At 36.8% G+C, this 20,186-nt stretch overlaps 1 protein-coding gene across 1 annotated transcript in view; it reads right to left on the bottom strand.

Annotated features, from left to right (window-relative positions):
* LOC122747982 (meprin A subunit beta-like) overlaps window positions 1–20,186 on the bottom strand; it is a 47,401-nt gene that overhangs the window by 24,300 nt on the left and 2,915 nt on the right. The window contains exons 3-8 of the mRNA XM_043993736.1: window positions 19,508–19,552; window positions 19,376–19,419; window positions 18,075–18,150; window positions 14,039–14,156; window positions 11,655–11,833; window positions 241–459 (exon numbers count right to left, since the gene is read on the bottom strand). Coding sequence (XP_043849671.1) covers window positions 241–459; window positions 11,655–11,833; window positions 14,039–14,156; window positions 18,075–18,150; window positions 19,376–19,419; window positions 19,508–19,552 — 681 coding nt within the window. The remainder of the gene's footprint in view (window positions 1–240; window positions 460–11,654; window positions 11,834–14,038; window positions 14,157–18,074; window positions 18,151–19,375; window positions 19,420–19,507; window positions 19,553–20,186) is intronic.

The following is a 20,186-nucleotide window of genomic DNA, read 5'->3' as shown; positions in this document are numbered from 1 at the left end:
GTCCAGAGTGACACATCTAATAAATAGCAGAGCCATGACTTGGTTCTTAGTTTTCTGATTTCAAACCAACTGCTCCAAACTTCCTCCCTAAAACATGATATTGCAACAAGGCAGATTTAATTCTAATTGTTCTTCCTTCATTTTTCATTATGACTAAACTTTCCTAATTGTAGCAAACTAGCAGGTTGAAACTTTTCCCCACTGAGCTGGGGAAAACTACTTAGAGGCCAGGATACTTACAGCAGTTGTAGCGTCGACTCAATTTTTCAATGTCGTAATCACTGAAATCCATTCGTTGTCCAATTATATCCATGAAGTCAGGGTTTCTTGTTATAATTGTTGGTTCTTTTTTTATTTGGAATGCAGTTTTAGGGTAATGCATCACAGATATATAGTCATAGGGAACATTCAAGGTTTCTATTATCTTTTCACTTAGAGAGTAGAAATTGTTTTCTGTTCCTAAAATAAAAAATAATAAAATTAATTTTATCAATGATGTAAAATTTAAAATACGAACATTAAATTTTAAAAGCTCAATGTTTATGAACCTTGTGTTAGCTTATAGCATATATAAAGTAGTTGCAAAAAATGTTTTCCTTCATGGTTCTTTTCGGTGCCCAAGTCTGATTTCATGAGTGTGAGGGGCTCCCAGTGAGGAAACTCTTCCCTCTAGTGCAGATCATCAACTTAAGTCAACTTATAGAGTTAGAGAATTACTTAGGGGCTCTGAGAATTTCAATGACTACCCCCTTGGTCATAGAGCTAGTATGGATTAGAGGCTGGTCTTGAATTCAGGTCTTCCTAACTCTGAGGTCTATACTCTATCCCCTATGCCATGTATGGTACTATTTGGCACGATATTTCTATGTGTGGTGTGTACACACTTCATATACAATACACCATAAATGTATTTTTCTTGGCTATCATGATTTTGTTATGAAAATAGGGATTTTATTGGTAAGGACAAAAGCTGTCTTTTTGTTTGTTTTGTTTTTGCAGGGCAATGAAGGTTAAGTGACTTGCCCAGGGTCACACAGCTAATAAGTGTCAAGTGTCTGAGGTCAGATTTGAACTCAGGTCCTCCTGAATCCAGGGCCAGTGCTTTATCTACTATGCCACCTAGCTTTCCCAAAAAGCTGTCTTTTGCCTTTCATTGCTTCCCCAATGCCTGGAACATAGTAGGTGCTTAATGAATGTGTTTGACTGCCTTTAGTGTTGTGGGGACTAATGGGAGTTCTAAGGGACTAGTGGTAGTGATGCTAAAAGAAAAAGAAAAGGCAAGAAAATAACATTGATTTTTTTAATCCTTAGGAAAAAGTAGAAGGAAATTCATAAAAGGACATAGATAAGAATGGCAGTGTTGTTACTACCACATTAAATAAGATGTATACTTTTTTTAAAAAGCTTTAAAAAAACAAGCTTTACATGGCAGATTTATGGTTTCATATTCAAACCTTTTTATGTCTTTTGAATATTAAAATTGTTGTGTTTGTTGATGACAGCCAAGTTCATAATAAAACATTAAAAATAAAAATAAACTATGTGATATGGACATATTCTGAGACTAAAAAACTGACAATTGTGGTGCACTTTCTTTCTTTTTTTTTTTGCGGAGTAATGAGGGTTAAGTGACTTGCCCATGGTCACACAGCTAGTAAGTGTCAAGTGTCCCTGGGAAAGGACTCTAAAAAAAAAGTTAAAGTCAAGTTAAGGCTAGAAAAATAAGGAAACAAAAACAGCAAAAGAGCCTGACGATAGCAATCTGCTATGGTGAAAGGGAAGCTAAAGACAGAAAATCTGAAGACAATGACACAAAAATATCTGTAAGCAAAGTCTCAAAGAAAATGCAGATTGGATTTTTAAAAAACAATAGGAATTCATAGAAGAGTGAAAGATTTTTAAAAGAGCAAAAAAAATAACTTTTAAAATCAAACAACAGAAGAAAAATGGGGAAAAAATTAGAGTATTGTTAGAAAAGTATGAAAAGAAAATTAACGGTTTGGTAAAAGAGGCACCAAAAAAACTGAAGAAAATGTCCCTTTAAAAAGAGAATTGGGGGGCAGCTAGGCAGCTCAGTGGTTAAAGGACCAACCTTGCATTCAGGAGGACCTGAATTCAAATCTGACCTCAGACATTTGACACTTATTAGCTGTGTGACCCTGGGCAAGTCATTAAACCCTCATTGCCCCACCAAAAGAGAGAGAGAGAGAGAGAATTGGCTAAATAATAAAAGAGGCACAAAATATCACTAAAGAAAGTAGTTTCTTAAAAATGGGATTTGACAAATTGAGAAAATTGATTTTTTTTTTTGCAGAGCAATGGGGGTTAAGTGACTTGCCCAGGGTCACACAGCTAGTAAGTGTCAAGTGTCTGAGGTCGGATTTGAACTCAGGTACTCCTGAATCCAGGGCCGGTGCTTTATACACTGCGCCACCTAGCCGCCCCCAAAAATTGATTTTTTAAAGCTTCACTGAAGAAAATAATTCCTTAAGAATTGAAATTGGGTTATTTCCAGCGCCAAGATGATGGAATGAAGAAGGAACCTTCTGAAGCCCTCCCACATTCCCCTCCAAACAATTAGAAGACTACCTCAGAATTGATCCACAAGTAGGGAAGCAGCTTACCAGCCCTGCAGGTTAAGGTCTGTTTTACTGGGATGGGAGGGGAGTAAGATAAAAGAGCAGCAGCAGCAACTAGCCAGTTTCAAAGCAAGGGGCCTGTAGCAAGGCTCTAAGCCTAGGGCACTCCACTAGCTAAGCCCTGCCCTCCAGCAAACCAGCAGCCCCCTAGGCAAGTGAGCAGTCTGAGCTGCACAGTGATGCCCCACCCCACAACCCCACTTCCAGCACAAGCCACCAGGGAGGCCTGGACTCCACTTCTGACCAGTAGTAAAGCCCTACCTTAAAGCTTACCAACAGTGAGATCCCACTCCTGGAGCCTAACAGCAGAGAGACTCTGTTTCCAAAGCAACCCAGAAGCAGGGCCCCAACCCTCAGGCAACTTTGCAACAGAATGATTCCTCCAGGGCCTGCTAACAGAGAGGCCTTATTTCCATAGCATAGCAGCAGTAGGGTACCACCCCTGGAACAGACCAGCAACAAGATCCCTCCTCCAGGGTCAGCCACCAGAAAGACCCTGTTGCTATAGCAACCCAGCAGCAAGGACCCACCCCCAAAGTAGGCCAATAGCTAAACCCCATACCCAGGGAAGGCCAACAGGAAGGGTCCGCCCCCCAAAACAAGGCAAAAGGGAAGCCTACCCTACAGAGAAAGCAAGCAGCTAACCCTTAAGCTCAGTGAAAACCAGCAGCAAGACCCAGAGCCCCAGCACAAAAATTTGAGACAGTGCAGGGCTAAAAGCCCAACTGTCACATAAAAACACAAAGTCACAAAAAAGGGCAGAAAAATCATCAAAAATTAAAGCTTGACTATAGTAAGTTACTATAGTCATGGAGAAGATCAAGGCATAAACTTAGAAGAGGACAATAGTTCTTATCCTTCATCCTCAAAGAGAACCAAAATGACATCACTAAGTTAGAGTCAAACCCAACATTTCACACTATATACTAAAATAAGGTCAAAATAAACAAATGATTTACACATAAAGAGTGATACCATGAGCAAATTAAGGGAGCATGGAATGGTTTACCTGTCAGATTTATGGACAGGTAAAGTTTTTAGAACTAAAGAAGATGTAGAGAGCATTACAAAGTGTAAAATATATAATTTTCATTACATAAAATGAAAAAGTTGCACAAACAAAACAAATACAACCAAAATTATAAGGAAAGCAGAAAACTGGGAAAGAATTTTTACAAGTATCTCTGATGGGGGCAGCTAGGTGGCGCAGTGGATAAAGCACTGGCCCTGGATTCAGGAGGACCTGAGTTCAAATCCAACCTCAGACACTTGACACTTACTAGCTGTGTGACCTTGGGCAAGTCACTTAATCCTCATTGTCCCACCAAAAAAAAAAGTATCTCTATAAAGGTCTCACCTCTCAAAGATGCAGAGAACTGAGCCGTATTTATAAAAGTGATAAATGGTCAAAAGATAGGAATAGGCAGTTTTCTAACAAAGAAATCAAAGCTATATATAGTCAATATGAAAAAAATGCTCTAAAAATCACTATTGATCAGAGAAATGCAAGTTGAAACAAATCTGAGTTACCACCTCACAGCTATCAGAATGGCTAATATGATAAAAAATGGAAAATGTTGGATGTCAGATGGGATGTGGGAAAACTGGGACAGAAGTGTACTGTTGCTAGAGTTGTATATCGATCCAATCATTCTGGAAAGCAATTTATAACTATGCCCAAAGGGTTATAAAACTATGCATACCCTTTGATCCAACAATACCACTACTAGGTTTATAACCCAAAGACATCCCAAAAAAGGGGAAAGGACCTATTTGTACAAAAATATTTATAGCAGCTCTTTTTTGTGGTGCCTAAGAATTGGAAATCAAAGGGATGCTTATCCATTGGGAGATGGCTGAACAAGCTGTGGTATGTGATTGTGATGGAATATTATTTTGCCATAAAAAATGACAAGCAGGATGATTTCAGAAAAACCTGGACTTACATGAACCTCTGATGTATAGTGAAGTGAACAGAACCAGAAGAACATTGTACACAGTAAAAGCAATATTGTTCAATGAACTGAATGGCTTAGCTATTCTCAGCAGTACATACAAGTATACTATCCCCTCCAGAGAAAGAACTAATATTGATTGAATACAGACTGAAGCATTATATTTTTCATTTTCTTTCTATCATTTTTTATTTGTCTTCTACTAAATGACTAATATGGAAATGTTTTACATAGTTGTACATGTATAACCTATATATGTTTGCTTACTACTTTGCAGGGGGGGTGAAAGGGAGGGTTAGAATTTGGAACTCAAAACTTTAAATAAAAATGTTTATAAAATTGGTCAAGTAGAAGCTCATGATTCCATGTGATAGTAAAAGAAATTTAAAAATAGAACATCAGAAAAAACAACTGACTTGAAAAAATAGATCAAGGAGAGATAACTTAAGAATTATTGGACTACCTCAAACTAATGAACAAAAAAAGAGACTATTCATTATATTTCAATCAATTAAAAGAGGAAAACCTCTCCAGTATCTAGAACCATAGGGGAAAATAGAAATTAAAGGAAGCCATTGATAACTCCTGATAGAGATCTCAAAATGAAAACTTGCAGGAACATTATAATTAAATTCCAGAACTCCCAAATCAAGGAGAAAATACCCCGAGCAGAAAAAATACCAAAAAACCAGAGCCAGGAACACAAAGGATTTATCAGCTAGCACAATAAAGGAGAGGAGCATTTCAAATATGCTTATTGGAAAGCAAAGGAGCTAGAATTACAACTAAAAATAACCTCCCAAAGAGGAGGTGAAAAAATTGGGATTCTAATGCATTGTTGGAATTGTGAACTGCTTCAACCGGTCTGGTAAACAATTTGGAACTACACCTGAAGAGTTATATAATTATGCATTCTCTTCAACATAGCAATACCATTACTAGGTATGTATCCCAAAGAGATCAAAGAAAAAGGAAAATAACTTATATGTACAAAAATATTTATAGCAACTCTCTTTGTGATAACAAAGAATTCTAAATTTAGAAGGTGCCCATCACTTGGGGAATGACTAAACAAGTTGTGGTTTATGATTGTGATGGAATACTATTGTGTTACAAGAAATGATGAGCAGGAAGCTCTCAGAAAAACATGGGTAGAATTATATGGACTGATACAAAGTGAAGTGATCAGAACCAGGAGAACATTGTACACAGTAACAGCAATATTATACAATAACTAAGTGTGAATGACAGCTGTTTTCAGCAGTACAATAATCCAAGACAATTCCAAAGGACTTATGAAGGAAAATACTATCAGTCTCCCAGGAAAGAAATGATGGAATCTGAATGAAGATCAAAGCATGCTTTTTAAAAAAAAATTCTATTTTTCTTGGGTTTTTTGTATGTTTTCTTTTACAACTTGGCTAATAATGGAAATGCATGACTTCACATGGATAATTAATATCAAATGTCTTGCCTTCTCAAGAAGGGAGGAATCATGACAAGGAAAGAAAATTTGGAACTCAAAACTTTAAAAAAAATGTCAATGTTTACATGTAATTGGAGATACTTAATGAATTTTATTTATTTTTTTTAAAGAATAACCTACCCAGAAAAACTAAACATAATAGAACAGCAGGGAAAATGGATATTTAATGAAATAGAAGACTTCCAGGAATTCCTGATGAAAAGATCAGAACTGACTAGAAAGCACACACAAAGTTACAATAAAGGTATGGAGGGGCAGCTAGGTAGCACAGTGGATAGAGCACTGGCCCTGGATTCAGGAGTACCTGAGTTCAAATCCGGCCTCAGACACTTTACACACTTACAAACTGTGTGACCCTGGGCAAGTCACTTAACCCCAATTGCCTCACCAAAACCAAACAAACAAACAAATAAAAAAAAAAACCAATAATGGTATGGAGCAGAATCTATTATGCTTCACCTGAAGTAGAAAAGGCAGAAATACAAAACATTATTTCAGAAAAGCAACAGCAAAAATAGACCTAATTAAAAGAGATAATCAAGGAAACTACATTTTGCTAACAGATACCATCCAAATTCTTAAAGGAAAAGTTTCATGAGTTACAGGAGAAATAGACAGTAAAACTATACTAGTGGGGGACCCTCAGAACTAGGTAAATCTAAAATAAATAATAAAAAGTCAAGGAGATGAACAGAATTTTTTATTTTACTTTATTTTGTGGAGCAATGAGGGTTAAGTGACTTGCCCAGGGTCACACAGCTAGTAAGTGTCAAGTGTTTGAGGCCAAATTTGAACTCAGGTCCTCCTGAATCCAGAGCCGGTGCTTTATCCACTTCACCACCTAACTGCCCCTGAACAGAATTTTTAAAAGATAGATATGATAGACGTCTGAAAAATGGTGAGTGGAAAAAATGGGCATATCTTTGTCTCATCTGTACAAGGCACATTCACAAAATTTGACCATGTTTTAAGGTTTAAAAACTTCACAAACAAATGCAGAAAAGCATAAATATTAAATGCACTCTTTTCAGACCATAATTCAATAAAAATTACATTCAGTAAAGAACCTTGGAAACCTAGATTAGGAAAAAAAATCTCTTAAGGATAGGGACAACTTAATTTTACAAAGATAGATCTAAACAAAAAAGAAAAAGAAGGAAAAAAAGATAGATTTAAACAAATGAAGAATTATTAACTGCTCATTGGTAGGCTAAGCCAATATAATAAAAATGACAACTCTTCTTAAATTAATTTACTTATTCAAAGTCATACCATCCAAATTACCAAATAATATTCTAGATGTAGAAAAAAGAACAAAATTCATCTAGAAGAACAAGAGATCAAGACCATAAAGGGAATCAACGAAATATGTGAAGGAAAGCAGCCTAGCAATATCAGATTTCAAAGTATATGGCAAAGCAGTAATCATCAAAAAAATTTAATACTAGCTAAGAAATACAGTGGTTGAAAAAGAGAAAAAAGACCTATTTGTACAAAATATTATAGCAGTTCTTTTTGTGGTGGCTAAGAATTGAAAATCAAAGGAATGCCCATCAATTGGGGAATGGCTAAACAAGCTGTGGTATATCACATGATGGTGAAGGAATGTCATTGTCCTGTAAGAAATGATAAGCAGGATGATTTCAAAAAGACTTAGAAAGACTTGTATGAATTGATGTATAGTAAAGTGAGCAGAACCAAGAGAATATTGTGCACAGAGACAGCAATATTGTTTGATGTAGAACTACGAACAACTTAACTATTCTCAACAATGCAAAGGTCCAAGACAATCCCAAAGGACTATTGATAAAACATACTATCCACCTCCAAAGAAAGAACTGATATTGATTAAACACAGACTGAAGCATGCTGTTTTTCACTATCTTTCTTTTTTTCTTTTATTCAAGCTTTTTTGTGTACAAAATTACTAACATAGTAATGTTTTACATAGTCACACATGTATAATCCATATTTGATTGCTTACCACCTCAGATAGGGGGAAGGGGAGCAAGGAAAGGAAGGATAAAACTTGGGACCCAAAATTATAAATTAAAACATTTATTATTTTTTTAAAAAAGAAATATAATGGTTGATCAGTGGAATAGATTAGGTCCATAATATACTGAAGTAAATGGCCATATTAATTTAGTTCTTGATAAATAAAAAAGAACCAAGCTTTTGGGGCCATAATTCACAAGTGGAAAAAATTGCTAAGAAAACTGGAAAGCAGGAAAAGGACCCACATGTACAAAAATATTTATAGCTGCTCTTTTTGTGGTGGCAAGGAATTGGAAATTGAGGGGATGCCCATCAATTGGGGAATGGCTGAACAGAGTTGTGGTATATGAATGTAATGGAATTCTACTGTGCTGTAAGAAATGATGAGCAGGTGGATTTCAGAGAAACCTGGAAGGACTTACATGAACTGATGCTGAATGAGATGAGCAGAACCAGGAGAACATTGTACATAGTATCAACAACATTGTGTGTTGACCAACTGTGATAAACTTGACTCTTCTCAGCAATACAGTGGTCCAAGATAGTTCCAAAGGACTCATGATGGAAAATGCTCTTCAAATCCAGAAGAAAAAAAAAGAACTATGGAATCTAGATGCAGATTGAACCATACTATCTCTATTTTTTTTGTTTTTCTTTTTTGAGGTTTTTCCTTTTTTCTCTGATTCTTCTCTTATAACATGACTAATGCAAAAATATGTTTAATGTGATTGTACATATCTAACCTATATCAGATTGATTTCTGTCTTGGGGAAGGGGGAGGGAAGGGAGGGAGGAAGAAAAAATTGAAACTAGAATGTTGCAAACTATCTCTACATGTAACTGGAAAATAATAAAATACTTTTATGGAAAAAAAGAAAACTAGAAAGCAGTCTAGCAGAAACTGGGCATAAATCAACATCTTATTCTATATACCAAGATAAGTTAAAAATCAGCATGCTTTAGACATAAAACTATCATAAGCAAATTAGTGAATAGAGAAAATTAACCACCATATCTATGAATAAGAAAAACAAGGGAAAAGTTTATGACCAAACAAGAAATAGAGAGGATCATGGGAAATACAATGAATAATTTGATTGTATTAAGATAACAAATTTTAGTACAAACAAAAACAATGCAGTCAAAATTAGGAGGAAATTAAGAAATTTGTAAAAAAAAATTACAGTAAGATTCTCAGATAAAGGTCTTATTTCTTAAATTTGTAGGGAATTGAGATAAATTTGTAAAGAATAAAAGCCATCCTTCAGAAGAAGAAATCAAAACTATCAATAGTCATATGAAAAAAGTTCTAAATTACTAATAATCAGAGAAATGCAAATCAAAAAACTGAAGCATCACTTAACACCTATCAGATTGACTAGCATGATAAAAAAGGAAAATGACAGATGACAAAGGGAATGTGGAAAAATAGGCATACTAATGCATTTTTGGTAGAACTATAAAGTGGTCCAACTATTCTAGAGAACAATTTAGAACTATGCCCAAAGAGTTGTAACACTGTGTATATTCCCTTTGACCCAACAATACCACCACTAGGAATGTATCCCAAAGAGAAAACAGCCTTTATGTACAAAAACATTTATAGCAGCTCTTTTTGTGGGGGCAAAGGATTGGACATTGAGGGGACGCCTATCAGTTGGGGAATGGCTGAACAAGTTATGGTATATGTAGAATAATATTGTACTGTAAGAAGTACTGAGGGAGATGGTTTCAGAAAAACCAGTGAAGACTTAAATGAAATGATACAAAATGAAGTGAGAAGAACCAGGAGATTATTTTATACAGTAACAGCAATATTGTAATAATAATTAACTGTTAAAGACTTGACTACTCTGTTAAATACAATAATCCACAACTCCAAAGGTCTTATGATAAAAAATGTTATCCCACCTCCAGGAAGGGAACTGATGAACTCTGAGTGCACATTGAAACAGATATTTTTTCATCTTATTTTATTTCATTTTTTACAGTTTGCCTAATAAGGAAATATGTTTTGCATGATTTCACATATATAATTCATATCATACTGTTTGCTTTCTTAATGGGTAATGTGGAAAGAGAATTTGGATTTGAAAATTTTAAAATGTTAAAAATAAAAGAAAACAACAAAAGAAAAAATCACAACATTAAAAGGGGAAGAAGAGAAGTTTCTAGCTTGAAAGCAAATGAGTCTCCCAGAATTTGCAGTCTACTGGCATACCTTAATTAAGAACTCAGAGTGACCACAAAGAAACACTGAAGTAAAACTTTAGTAGCATGCAAATATATTTAAAACTATCCACATTTGGAAATGAATAAGATTGTTCAAGAGTTTAAATGCTCTAAAAAGTATTTTGTTAATTTCAAGTTAAAATATAATGTGAAGTTTTAAAATTATTTTCTGACTCAGATTTTAACTTATGAGGACATGTAGAGGGACACCATGGTACTCATAACTCCTGTTAACAGTCACATCACATAGAGGAAAGCTTCCACACAAACAAAGCAAGGAGAATCCTAAGTCACCAGCTTCCAGCTTAAAATATATCCTGACTGAGCATATTATTTAGAGTCTTTGCCCTTGTTCCTGTCACACATTGGAACACTTGGCAAACTGGATAGGAAAGATAAGAACAGGGGCAGCTAGGTGGCGTAGTGGATAAAGCACCAGCCCTGGACTCAGGAGTTCAAATCTGGCTTCAGACACTTGGCACTTACTAGCTGTGCGACCTCAGGCAAGTCATTTAACCCTCATTGCCCTGCCAAAAAAAAAATACTCCATCTCTTGGATATCCTCCAGGCTGACTGACTGCTCCTTCTTAGTCTCCTTTGCCAGAATATCATGCAAATAGTGACCACCAATGAGGAGTATCTCCCAGGGGTTTAACCTTGGCCCTTTCTTTTTTCCCTCTTCACTATCTAGCTGAGTAATCTCATCACTTCATATGGGTCAGTAATCATCTCAAAACAGATGGTTCTCATATCAATTTATTTAGCTTTTTATTACCTTGGGATCAAATATAAAATTCTTTGTTTAGCTTTTAAAGTTCTTGACAACCTGTCCCCTTCCTCTCGTTATGATCTTCTTATTCTTTATTCCTCTCCATTTCCTTGATGATCCAGTGACAACATGACTGTCCGTCTCCTAACTCCACACTTTTTCACTGCTTATCCACCACATCTGGAATGCTCATGCTCCTTATCTCAGCCTCCTGCCTTCCCTGGCTGTCTTCAAGACTCAGCTCAAATCTTACCTTCCATAATTGGCCTTTCCTACTTGCTAGTGCCTTCTCTCTGAGAATAACTTCCATTTACATAGAATATACCTTTTATGTAAATAGTTGCTTTTGTGTGTCAACTCTCCTATTAGAATGTGAACTCTGTGAGGATACATGCCATATTTTTTAAATTTTCTTTGTATTGCTAGTGTTTCGTACAAAATAAGTGTTTAATAAAGTTTGTTTACCTACTGACTGAAAATAGACACACACACACACACACACACACACACCCCCTCTCCTGCCTCTTGTCCTAGACTCTCTTGTACAAAAAGGAAAATAAACAAGGAAATAATACCTGGAAAAAGATTGTTTTCCATTATTATAATATAGTCATCTCGATCTGTACGGGAATGCTCATGCACAAAACCCAGGGCATGGAGGATCTCATGTTGAACTGCCCCTATCCTGTCACATCCAGTTCCTATGGAAATGTCTTGTTTTCCAATGTGTCTATTTCCCACTAGTGATGAACACCTAAAAAAACAAGACATAAAGTGGTAAGATGAGTGATATAGTAGCTCAGGTTTTCTACCCAGATCTCTAAGCTTCATTTCAAACATTACTTTAAAATTTCTCCCTACCCCAACCTATGCCAGACAGAAAGACTAACAACAGAACTAGTTGATTCCAGCTTCACACCACCCCCACCCCAGCTCCTGCTCCTGCACTACTGAAGGGACTAACAAACAGTGAAGTGGTAAAAGAAAGGTGGGGCAAAACAGAGCAACAGAAGCAATGAAGAGCCTCAAGAATCCACAAACTATTAACAGCAGAATAATTGAGAGCTGAAGAAGAAAGAGGAGGAAATTCAATTAGTGAAGCAAAGACATTTTGAATGGAATTGTTCATGTCAGAATACCAGGGCATGGAATTTATATTCAACTGTTGTGATTCTGCCATAGTTGGCCCCTATGGATAATGTCTATTTGTAAACATGTCTAGTACCTATTGAAGAATGGAACTTAAAAGCAAAGCATGAAGTGATAAGATAATTGACACTATGGCACTATGTATTGACTAACATTAAATCCAAAGGCTATAGCACTTCTGAAGATGATGCTGAAAGGCATGATTATTTGGCATGGTTAAGCAGTAACAATTAGCCCTCAAATAAGAATTCATAGATTCATTAGCAATATGACCAGAGATGGGCCACAATAACTGTAACCAGTAAGGCTCTCTGCATGGAGGGAGAAAGAGCAGAGAGCTCCCATGAGAAAGTCCAAGTGAAGTTGGAATTCTATAGTATAAACTTCGGAAGTAAATGGCAGTGATAACTGGGTCAAGCCAAGTGCCCAGGTTCCAAAGTTCCTAGAACTCTTGTCTGAAGATGGCAAAAAAAAAAAAAAAAAAAAAAAGCCATGAAGGTCCAGGGTTCTAAACCTAAAAGATAAAGTAGAACCTAAACCTACTCTCTGTCATGTGTATATTAGTAAAGACACACTGCCTGGAGGTGGAAGTCAGGACAGGAGCCAAAGTAAAACAGATTGAAATCAAACAGGGTGGACCATCCCAACCAAAAACAGTGCTATGGGTAGAGCATGGCCCTGGCACAAGCTCCAATTCAGGAAATAAGGCTAGAGAAATGAGAAAATAGAAGAAGACATGGATTACTTTTTTTAAAGTATTATAGATTCATAGATACCACCAAATCTGCTCTACAGATTCCATAACTGTAAGCAGAGGTTCGAAGGAAAAATTAATTTTCCACAGTGACTACATGAATACCTAGGAAAAAATGAAGCAAGAGATGGAAAATGAAATGAAATCTCTGGAGGAACCAATTAGAAGAATACTAAATACCTTAAAAGAGAAATTAGTAAACTATTCACATATAAAAGACTTCATAAAAATAGACTACACCAAGAAAAGTAATGTGGGGAAGATGCAAAGAAGCAAATTTAAGTTTGATGTCAAGAAAAACTTTCTAAGAGTTAGAGGTGTCCAAAAATTCAGTGAGTTGCCTAGTCTCCTGAAATGGTGGTTTTTCCCTCATTAAAAGTCTTCAAGAAGAGACTTAGACTACCTGGCAAGAGTGTGATAATGGGGATTCCTTTTGCCTATGGGTTGGACTAGATGGCCATCCCTTCTAACTCTTAAATTCTATAATTCTGTAATTCATTTTCTACTATAGGTCATGCACATAGTTCCTGCCTAACAGAAGGGATACAGAGCAACAAATGAAGCAGACCTTGTCAGAAAGATTATATTCTAAGAAAGATCATGTACAAATAAGTAATATATAAAAATTAATGGGGGGCAGCTAGGTAGCACAGTGGATAAAGCACTAGTCCTGGATTCAGGAGGACCTGAGTTCAAATCCAGCCTCAGACACTTGACACATACTAGCTGTGTGACCCTGGGCAAGTCACTTAACCCTCATTGCCCCTCACCCAAAAAAATTTAATGGGAGGAGGGCAGCACTAGCAACTGAAGGAATCAGAAAATGCTTCAAAAAGAAAATGGTAATTGAGCTAACCTTTGAAGGAAGTTAGGGATTCTATGAAGTAGATGTGAAGAGAGAATACATTTCATGAATTGAGGAAAGTCTATGCAAAGACAAGGAGACAGGACATAGAATTCTGTTTGTTTTGTTTTGGTGAGGCAATAGCTTCAATTTACAACATTCGAGGGGCCCTCTTTTCAGGAAATTCTTAGAATGTCAGATCTTTCTCTTACCCTTCTCCTCTGTGAAAAAAAATATAGTTGTCTTCCCCTTTCCACCGTTTAAAGTCAATGCAGGTTTTTAAACGATACCGCTCAAGCGCTCTCATGATAATTCCTTTAGCATTGATTTCTGAAGAAAAAAGAGACCAAAAAATTGCCTATTGACCATCAATAGGATCCCAGCTCTTTCCCTTTGTGCTAAAACCTATCTCTCAAAGGCCACCAATGGCCAAGTCCAAAAGTTCTTTTTCAAGTCTCATCTTTCTTGGACTCTCTGAAGCTTTTGACACTAGAGAGGACTCCCCCTTCTTCCCCCTTTCTCTCCCTTGGCTTCAGAGATACCATGTCCTCCCAGTTCTTCTCCTACCTCTCTAATCCTCTCCTTCTCTGTCTTCTTCACTTGTTCTCTCCCCTCATCCTAATTCTTGAACATGGATATTCCTCAAAGGTCTGTCCTTGGTCCTCTTCTCTTTCTGTCCTTTGACAGACTCATTCAGTTTCTTGGCTTCCACTTCTGCCACTGTGCAGATGAACCTTAAACATCCTCATCATCATGAGAACTAGCATTCATATTGTGCTTTCCACGTACCAGACACCATGCTAAGCATTTTTACTATTATTTCATTTGATTCCTAATTTGCAACTGAGAAAACTGAGACAGAGGTTAAATGACTTGCTCAAGATAACACAACTCGTGTCTGAAGCCAGATTTGGCCTCAGGTCTTCCTTACTGCAGGCCTACCTCTTTATCCACTAAGTCACCTAACTGTCCTTAACATCTATTTTAGCCCAAACCCCTCCTCTTAGCTAAAGATTCTTATCTCCATTTCCAGAACCTCTCTGCTTGAATGTTAGCTGATACCTCAGACTCAACCTGTCCAGAAATGGATTTGTCACCTTCCCTCTGAACTTGTTCCTCCTTCTTACATTGGTCTTTCTGCCTGGGTATATAACATTCACCATTGTTACCCATTTTGTAACCTGGAGGTCATCCTTGACTCTTTGTGCTCCTCTACCTCTCAACTCTAATCACTCCAAACACCAATGATCAATAGTGTCTAGAGAGCTGGCCTCAGAAGCAAGAACACCTGAGTTCAACTCTTCCCTCTGATATGTCCCAGCTGAGAGAGCCTCAGGAAATCACACAGCCCCTCAGTGGCCCAATCAACTCTCCAAGGCTATAAATTGCAAAGAAAGTGCCAACGTGCATTGATAGAGGGAGCTTCATGTTCTGGAAGTTATCTAGCCTAATGAAATCATACATCCAGTCCTTATTCTTATCAATTCTATTCTGTCAATTTCACTTCCAAAATATTTCTCAAATCTTTCTTCTACTCTTTGGCCACTATTACCTCCCTAGAAAGGGAAAATAAAAACAAGGTGCCTGATATGTGCCAGGCACTAAGCTAAGTGCTTTACAAGTAATATTTCATTTGATCCTCACAACAACTCCGTGAGATACGGCCTATTATTACTATTGTATTTTACAGCTGAGGAAACAGAAGCCAGAACTACTGGCTCTCCTGTGAAGACTGATTTATATGCACTTATACCATGACAAATAGCCTTCTAACAGTTCTTTCCACTCTCTGCTCTTTCCTATGCTGTCACTCCTTCGCTGTAATTGCCCTGCTTTGAGCTAGAAGATTGAGATCTCCAAGTAGATTTTAAACACCTTGAAGTCCAGTACATTTAGGCAGTGGTGTAACAGGAAGTTGATTCAAATTGAATCAAGCTGTGTGACTCTGGGTAAATTACTTAACCTCTCTGGGCAGAAGGTTCCTCATCTACAAAATGAGAATAATAACATTTCCACTACTTACCTTAAATGGTTGTTGTGAGGATCACATGAAACAACACGTGTAAATGTATAACAAGTATATAAAAAAGTATATAAAGTATAAAAAGCTATACAGATGTGAGTTATTATTTCAATAGTCCACTGGTTTATTTCCCTGCCTCATCTCTCCTGTCTCCAATGTATTCTCCATGTAGTTGTCCAAGTGATTTTTCTAAATCCCAAATCTGACCAGGTCACCTCCCTATTCATTAAACTCCATTGACTCCCTTCACAACCTCTTCTCTCCTACCTTCCCAGTCTTTTTATACTTTATTCCACAATATATTCTCTAAGGTCCAGCAACGTTGGCCATCTTGCTGTTCCTCATCATTGACGTTCATTCCCCTTTCTCTGTCTCTCTCTTGTTCTGCCCTCCCCCCAAAAAGGGTTCATCTCCAGCTCCTGGATCTCTGGCTTCCTTGAAGACTCAGTTTTCAAATCCCACCTTTGCAAGAGACCCTTCCCAAATCCCCTCCTCCTTAGCCCAGCCACAGCTGCTTGCCTTCCCTCTCAGATTATCTTCTATTTATACTGTATATTTCTTGTATGTAAATGTATTTTGCATATTGTTCCCCCCTCCCATTATAATGTGACCTCCTTAGAGGCAGGCATCATGTTTTTTGTCTTTCTCTGTATCCTTTGAGCTTAGCATAGCACCTGTCATTCTTAATTCTTAGGCCCTCTCTCTACTGATGATTTCAAATTTATCCTATACAGAGCTCAATTGTTCATAGCTGTTTGTATGTTATCTCCCCACTAGATGCTAAGGTCCTAGAGAACAGGGACTATAATTTACCTTTTTTTGTATCCCTAGAGCTTGGCACAGTGCCTGGCTCATAGTGGGTGCTTAATAAATGTTTATTGACTACTTATTGATTATACAATGCTTATTTACTAGTAGTAAATTCTTCTTCCCAATTCCATCCTTGTACAAAATAGATGCTACAGATACATTCTTTTCTCAATTAAAAGCACCTAAACAATGTTGAATTGTGGTAACAACCCATTCATTTTAGCCCTAAAGAATAGATGGCAAAATGCAATGAAGTATAGCAGATATAGAATGTTGTATATACTATTAGACAAGGTCTGTGCATTGATTGGTTTTATTTATCAGGTTTTCTCAAAGGGGTAGGAGCTCACTGTGGGTCATAAGGGAGGAAATTTCACAAATAACAATGATATAAAAAGAAAAGGCATAACTAAATTTTTTAAAATTTTAATTACTCTGATAGAATGCCTTGAGTAATAAAAAATCATTTTTAAAAAATTATCTCAGAAATATAATTTAATTCATTAGAATTATATAGGCTCAAAGATACTATGAGTATTGCTCTGAGTATTCTATTTATTTTCTAGAATCCTATTAAACTCAGTTTGCCTCAGTTTCCTCATCTATAAAAATGAGTGAATAATAGAACCTATCTACCAGGTTGGTTATGGAAATAAAATGAAAGACTATTTGTAAAGTGCTTGAAAAACCATATAGCACTCTATCAATTCTAGCTATCATATTACTATTATGATTACAATTAAGAAGAATCAAGGCCACTGATCTGAATGACTAAAACCATGTTGAGAAAGGGAATAACTGAATATTATTGCCTTCCAAAGTTAAACTGATATTTCTATCAATAACAGTAGAAAAGTATCATCACTAGATTGATTAACCTTCATCAGATTCCTCAGCAAAATAAACAATTGATTCCTTGGCTTTGCACCTGTTAATTTCTCGAATTTCCACCATTAATGTAGTATATAAATACGCACATTCAAACTCAAATATTTTTTAAATAAAACATTCTATTCCTTTAAAAGCTAGTATCTTAACTCAGTGTGGGGCTACTTATTATTAGCTACTTAGCAACAATCATTTATTAAGCACATATTGTATGAAAAACACTTTCTGAGGCTCAAAGAGATAGAAGATTTGGATAAACCATTGTCTCTGCCCTCATGAGGTTTGCAATCCTATGGAAGATATAAACCAGGTTCTGTTATTTTGTCCATGCAGTCATACTCTCCATAGAATTAGGTCACAGCCCCTTTATAGCCTAGTTTGTGGTCTTCTGGGACTGCTAAATTCATCACTTTGAAGGAGGTCTGAACTGAACAGCTCCTGTCACCTACAGCCTGGAGTTCAAACAAGGCAAGAGTATGGTATAAAGGGTGATGGGACAAGAACTCCAGCCCAAATGATATACCTACCCAGATTATCTGAGAGGACATAAGGGATGACGTGAGGCCATTTATTTTTATCACCAATAAGGGAACTTCTGGCTGTCTGAAAAGGAAAATAAATACAGGATATGCTTATCCCAAGGTTAGGCAATTATTTGGAGACAGTAATGTGGAAATATGTTTAACATATGTATAGCCTTTATATGTTTAACATATATATGTATAGCCTTTAATATGTTTAACATATGTATAGCCTTTATCAGATTGCTTACCTTAGGTATGGTAAGGAGGAGAGGAAAGGAAGGGAAGGAGACAAATTTGGAGCTCAAAAATCTTATAAAAAATGAATGTTGAAAACTACCTTTACATGTAATTGGGAAAAAGAGGAGGAGAAGAAGACTGAAAGGAGAGGAAAAGAAGGCACCTTTGGAGACAGCCTTTTTGAGGAATTTAGCTGCAAAAGACAGAAGAAATATAGCATGGAAGGATCAAGTGTGGATTTTTGTAGGAGAAAGGAAACCTGGTCATGTTTTTAGGCAGTTGTAAATGAAACAGTGGAGAGGGAGAGATTGAAAATAAATGAAAGAGAGGCAGCTAGGTGGCACAGTGGATAAAGCACCAGCCCTGGATTCAGGAGTATCTGAGTTCAAATCCGGCCTCAGACACTTGACATTTACTAGTTGTGTGACCCTGGGCAAGTCACTTAACTCCCATTGCCCCGCAAAAAGAAAAAAAAAAAGAAATTAAATGAAAGAGTGGGGATGACAGAGAGCGCAATCTGTTGAATAAGATAGGGTAGAGTGGGATCACTTGAACAAGTAGAGGGGTGAGCTTTGGTAAGGAATAAGGGCACTTCATTAAGTGAAACAGTGATGAAGTAAGAAAAAGTTGCACAAGGACCCTAAGTAATAGGAGATGAGGAAGTGGGGAAATGAGGGAGTTTAAGGCAAATGGCTTCAATGTTTTTTCTGTAAAATATGAGGCAAAGTTCTTAGCTGAGAGACTACAGAGAAGGGAACCATGGGAAGTTTGAGGAGGAATTAAAATGTTCAGAAGAACCACTGTGGAGAGTATGATAGTAGATCCATAAGGAAGGTATAGTAGGATTGCCTAGCAGTGATAAGGATCAAGTTGAGGTTATATAACATGTTTGTTTTCCCAGAACAATTTACAAGGCTTTGTGAAAATGCACTGATAAGTGATTCCCATTAATTCTGCACCACCTCCAATGGTTAGGGTTAACGCACTGATAGATGAGCTTCTGAGGCAGTATTTTGGCTTGCTTAGGCCAATAGAAGCATTGATATCATTGTGGCATGCCAACTCACCCCACCAAGGTTGATGTCTCCCTCAAACAGGTTCAGTCCCAAAGCTAAATGATAAGACAAAATCTGACATTAGCAAATGGGTGAAACCCTATACCTGATTGTGGCATTTTTAAAAAAGAGGAATCCACTAACCGTGATTGATGTCAAATATGTCATTGTTCTTGCCACCATCTACATCTATTATTAAAAAGACAAATAAAAAGAGGAGAACAAAGGTTAATTGTTGCCATATATTTCAGAGATTACCTCAACATGAAACTGTAAGCTATTGCACTAGGGTCACATTGTATACTCTGTTTTCCTATTTCCCTTAATAACTGACTGACTTTAGGAAAAAATCAATTTAGTTCATTTAAAAATAGCTTCCTCTGTACAAGATGGAAGCCACACTAGGAAGAAGATCCATTGATACACACAGGCTACACTGAATTGGAACCAAAGTCTGCAGGCTGATATAATCAGCTTCAACTTGTCCATATGTGGCCACAATTAAAACAACAGCACATAACACAGAGATAAATGAAAAAAAAAAACTGTGTAATTCTAGATGTCTCAACCTCCCTGAGCCTTAGATTCCTCATTGGTAAAATAGGGATAATAATATCTACCTAATGGTTAATTATACTAGTTTAGTGTCAAGTGTCTGAGGCTGGATTTGAACTCAGGTCCTCCTGAATCCAAGGCCAGTACATTATCCACTGTGCCACCTAGCTGCCCCTATTTTATTATTATTATTAAATGAGATATTTATAAAATGTTTAACACATTGTCCAGCACATAGTAGGCATTATAAAATTGCTTATTCCCTCCC

The sequence above is a fragment of the Dromiciops gliroides genome, chromosome 1 (assembly GCF_019393635.1).
Source record: "Dromiciops gliroides isolate mDroGli1 chromosome 1, mDroGli1.pri, whole genome shotgun sequence".
In the NCBI taxonomy this organism is placed as follows: Eukaryota; Metazoa; Chordata; class Mammalia; order Microbiotheria; family Microbiotheriidae; genus Dromiciops; species Dromiciops gliroides.
This window is presented reverse-complemented; position numbering and strand designations above follow the sequence as displayed.